At 41.3% G+C, this 5,000-nt stretch overlaps 1 protein-coding gene across 2 annotated transcripts in view; it reads right to left on the reverse strand.

Moving 5' to 3' along the window:
- LOC143291746 (GTPase IMAP family member 4-like) overlaps positions 1-5,000 on the reverse strand; it is a 17,819-nt gene that overhangs the window by 458 nt on the left and 12,361 nt on the right. For both annotated transcript variants that reach the window (XM_076601822.1, XM_076601821.1), the window contains exons 4-5: positions 4,309-4,644; positions 1-3,060 (exon numbers count right to left, since the gene is read on the reverse strand). The exon at positions 1-3,060 is cut by the window's left edge and continues 458 nt beyond it. In XM_076601822.1, the coding sequence (XP_076457937.1) occupies positions 2,977-3,060; positions 4,309-4,644 (420 nt within the window). In that variant the 3' untranslated portion in view covers positions 1-2,976. The remainder of the gene's footprint in view (positions 3,061-4,308; positions 4,645-5,000) is intronic.

Here is a 5,000-nt window from a genome sequence, read left to right on the forward strand (position 1 = left end):
ACACAAGAAAATTATGAACAGTATGAAAAAGAAATTAATATTCGAGAAAAAACAACATCTCTTTAGAAGCTATCTCACTGGTTCAAATAAAAAAAAAAAAAAGAAGAAAAAACAAGAGAGGCAAGGCCTTCAAGACTCACTTGTGATACACTCTTAAAAAAAACAAAAAAAAACACACAAAAAAAAAAACCAAGCTTTTTATGTATTGAGTATAATTTCAAAATGCAATGTTTAAGATGAGAAAGATCAGTTTAAAGCAAATTAAGTCCCCTAGCATTAATTACAGAGTAATTTCCCTTTTTTACTATTTGCACCAAAACGTTTGCAAAATAAATAAAACTTCCATGCTTAGCAAAAGAAGTTCCTGGTTGAACAAAAAATGATAATGACTGCTCATGTTGTTGGGTCAGAATATCAGATCAAAGTGCCAAGTTTAGAGAATACAAAAAATATAAATATAACAGTAAATGCAGTTTGCATATAATTAGGCTTCATTTTTTAAATTTTTTGTGCCCATCCCAGAGGTGCAATATTGTTTTAAACAAGATGACTGGAAAGAACTGATTTTTTGCCTATTTTTATGCCTAATTTGGTGTCAACTGACAAAGTATTTGCAGAGAAAATGTCAATGTTAAAGTTTACCACAGACACACAGACTCACACACAGAAAACCGAACGCCGGGTTAAAACATAGACTCACTTTGTTTACACAAGTGAGTCAATAAAGAAAGTAAAATAGATCCAAGAAAAAAACTTCCATAGGCCATCCTCTGTTGTTTTTGTTTTTGTTTTTTGTTGTTGTTGTTGTTTTTTTTTGTTTTTTTTTGGGGGGGGGTGTCTCCCCCCTCCTTTTTTTTTTATTTTAAACATTTTTTTACTCCACTCCCTCACCCATCTACCATGGGCATATACACCTCCTGAAACCGCTAATCATGTTCCTTGTGTCACTGTTCCGGTCCCTCTCCTGTCACCCCCACTGACATCAAGTGCTAAACATCTTCTTTAAATCCTTTGCTTTATTCTCGATCCTCACCCCCACCCCCCACCCCGGCCCCCTCCCCCTCCCCCTCCCCTCTCACGCAACGCAAAAAAAAAAAAGAATAAAGAAGAATAACAGAAAGGGAAAAAAAAAAAGATAAAAATGGGAGGGGGGGGGGGAGGAGGGGGGAGGAGGGCAATTGTTCAGTTCATCACACACAATCACGTAATGCAGTGGTAGTATACTTAATTCATATACAAAACTATATTCTCTCCCTCTGCACACATGCTCACGCACACGCACACACGTTGTCGTCCAGTTCATGGTTGCCACAGTGAGTTGTTCCTTGTGTTTGTTTCTCCTGCTGTGTTAACCCCCATCAAGCCTCCCTCTACCATGGGTGAAAAATACGAAAGTGTGGAAGAGGGAAACAGCGGTACTTAGAAGTACTGCTAATGTGTGGAATTATATCCTACAGACGGTTTATTTGGAATTCAATATGATAAATATAGCAAACATGATCTTATAAAAAATAAACCATATTATTTTGATAGATAAAATGTGTATCACTATTTCTAAAAAAAACAACAATAAACAAACAAAGAAACAAAACAAACAAACAAACACACACACACACACACACACACACACACACACACACACACACACACACACACACACACAAAGACTGTCTTTTTTACAACTGATCTTTGAACAACAATTCAATATAAGAAGTCGAAGTATGATGCCTTATGAATCTTAAAGAAAAGAACAAAAATCAATATGTGTGTAAAACAAATAAGTAAAAATTGATTACTATGATATAGTTATAGAATGCAGGGTATTGGTTTTGATTATTGTCACGTTTTTGAGTTGATTGTGTAATTGTTAATGTTCACTGCATTAATTTTTCTTTTTTTTTCTCCCCTTTTTTATATTCTGAATTGACATAATGAAATTATATACAAATTAAAACGGTGGTCGACCGAAGAAAGTCCGGGCACAAAACAAAACAAACAAACAAACAAATTGCAGAATGGACAGGAAAAACAATTTGCAGAGATCAAGAACCAGAAGACCTGGAGTAGTCTGGTGAACATTTCTTTGCGGGCCTCCAGTGACTCTTCACTTTGCTGAGGAAGAAGAAGACGAAGACGAAGAAGAAGAATGAATGAATGAATGAAAGAATGAATGAATCAGTCTTCAAGCATCCGTCTTGTAGCATTCTGTGGTCAATTGGGCATGTTTGTGGTAAGAACCTTGACTGGGGGTTTCAAGAAGTAGATATCGACCACAGCCAGAAATAAGGTGTATTAATCTATGAAAGAAAAAAAAAAAAAAGAAAGCTGATGAAGAACAAGGTAAAATTAACAACTGGATGCCAATATCACTCCCGGATAGAGACAGGGAGAGGTGTTTCGTGTGACAAGATCAATTCATGCTCAACATCACATCCACATCGCGAGCACGTTGGGTTTTGTGCGTGTCGGGTACCCACCCACACCCGACCCCTCTCTCTCCCCCCTCTATCTATCTCTCTCTGTGTCCCTCCCTGGTGGTCCCCCCCCCCCCCCCCCCCCGGCCACATAGACTTTTTAAACTAATGGCCGCCATACACATTGAATCTCTTCCTTTTCAGCGACCTACAAACTGCACAAGTAACAACAAAGGCACGTCACTCCGCCTTACAGGCGTGTGCGCGCGCTGCTCGTATGGTCGTCCCTTCGTGTCGGAAGTACAGCACGGGCAAAAACCGCAATTTTTCAAAATTAATTTTTGGTCATCCCCCCCCCCCCCCCCCCACCCCAACTCCATCATAAACCGGTAAATTTTATACAATGGTATTATACATACAAAAACTACTTAATTACGCAAACAAAAAAACAAACAAAAACAAACAAAACTTAGGAATTCGTATGTAGAAAATTTCTATTTGAACAAGAGAGATAGACTTTCGCCAGATGACCATCTCGAAGTGGCAAACACGTGAGAATGCATCAACAGCAACAGCTACAGGACTGACAACACTCCTCCATGCGGGAAAAGCAGTACTCTGCCTGGACTGGCCTGCTGGAGTGGTCCTGTTGACAGCAAAATAAGATAAAATAAAAGGTAAGGTATAGTGTGGTAAGGTAACAACTTTATAGTCTGTAAATTCACACACACACACACACACACACACACACACACACACACACACAAAATATCACGGAAATATCTCAGAAATGGAGAGCAGTGGTACCAAAGTCAAATAATTCCTTTCTCTTTTCACGTTGAACAGGTACTGTTTGCTACTGACGAAACAGCCTTTTACGGCAGTGATTGATATTCAGTACTGTTGTTTGGGCTCGGCATAGGAAGGCGGCGCCCAATCCTCTTGTTAGCCTGCCTCTTGCAGTCCCATTTTGTTTCTCAGTGAGAAAGGTTAGCACGCACAGCAAATAGCAGCTGCTCGTTCGTCCCATGGGGGGCGAGCTGGGCTTGCTGCCTGCTCTTGGCCCAGCCGCTGACAGGAGAGACACATTTGTAATTGTATTTGTATTTCTCGTTTTATCAGAACAGATTTCTCTGTGCGAAATTCGGGCTGCTCTCCCCAAGGGAGAGCGCGTCGCTACTCTACAGCACCACCCAATTAAAAAAATATTTTTGTCCTGCGTGCAGTTTTTATTTGTTTTTCCTATTGAAGTGGATTTTTCTACAGAATTATGCCAGGAACAACCCTTTTGTTGCCGTGGGTTCTTTTACGTGCGCTAAGTGCATGCTGTACACGGGACCTCGGTTTATCGCCTCATCCGAATGACTAGCGTTCAGACCACTACTCACAGTCTAGTGGAGGAGGAGAAAATATCGGCCGTGATTCGAACCATGCGCTCAGATTCTCTCGCTTCCTAGGCGGTCGCGTTACCTGTAAGCCATCACTCCATTCTCACTTACGCCAAGAGAAACTCCCAATAATTTGGCGGGGACCTCTCTCTTGTAAGGAAAATGTCTCTTGGAAACCAACATTACCAAAAAACTGAAGGGGAAAGCCTCTGAATTTTGAATAAGATGATAGTGTAAACATTTCCCTGAATCCCATAAGTGGAAAAATACCAGATCGCTCCTTCCCCAGCCCTGTCCACTGTGTCCATATATTCTCTTAAAGGAAACAACAACCGAAATGTCCTATTCAGTCGCTTACTCACGCACTAAATCGTTCACCCATCCGTTCACTCCTTCAGTTTCTCATCCACACATTTATAAGTATCATGAACCCCCACCCCTCACCCCACCCCACCTCTTTCAAAAACAAACAAACAAAAAACACACAAAGAACAAACCCTGCCAACCTTGTTCGTAAACACCAGGTGCCTGTTCTTCGCCTTTTCCAAAAGCTTCTTCAGCTCTGAAGGTGGATTCCTGACGTACTCGTGGATGTTGTGACCTTGACAGTCGCCGAACGTGTAGGCCACATTGAGGGCCTTGCTCAGTGACGGGCATCCCCAGTACTTCTTGATCTTCTGGTACATGGAGAAATTCTCCTCCGTGTAGCTGACATCACAACGAACCGTGACCAACACGAAGGGGCTGTAGAAAGATTTGAGCAGACTCCTCTTCCATTTCCGGACCTCTTCCCGTTGATCGCTTTCACTTTTGTTCACAGTGATGTCAGGTGTATCAATCACCTGAAAAAAAACAACAACCGCGTTCAATGCGAGTTGTTCAACTGTTAAGTCTTTAATATGCAAATATTTTCTCCTTTATCTGTTCACGAGGAAGGCGGTTGAATGGTTAAGACGCTCATCTGCCAATACAGAGGGTCCGTGAGGGTGTGGGTTCGAATCCCGCTCTCGCCCTTTCTCCCAAGTTTGACTGGAAAATCAGACTGAGTGTCTAGTCTGTCGGATGAAACGATAAATCGAGGTCCTGTGTGCGGCACGTACTTGGCACACTGACGAAAGAACCCATGTCAACGAGAGTGTTGTCCTCTGGCAAAATTATGTAAAAAGAAATCCAGTCTGATAGGTACACAAATATATAA

Source organism: Babylonia areolata, chromosome 17 (assembly GCF_041734735.1).
Source record: "Babylonia areolata isolate BAREFJ2019XMU chromosome 17, ASM4173473v1, whole genome shotgun sequence".
NCBI classification, from domain to species: domain Eukaryota; kingdom Metazoa; phylum Mollusca; class Gastropoda; order Neogastropoda; family Buccinidae; genus Babylonia; species Babylonia areolata.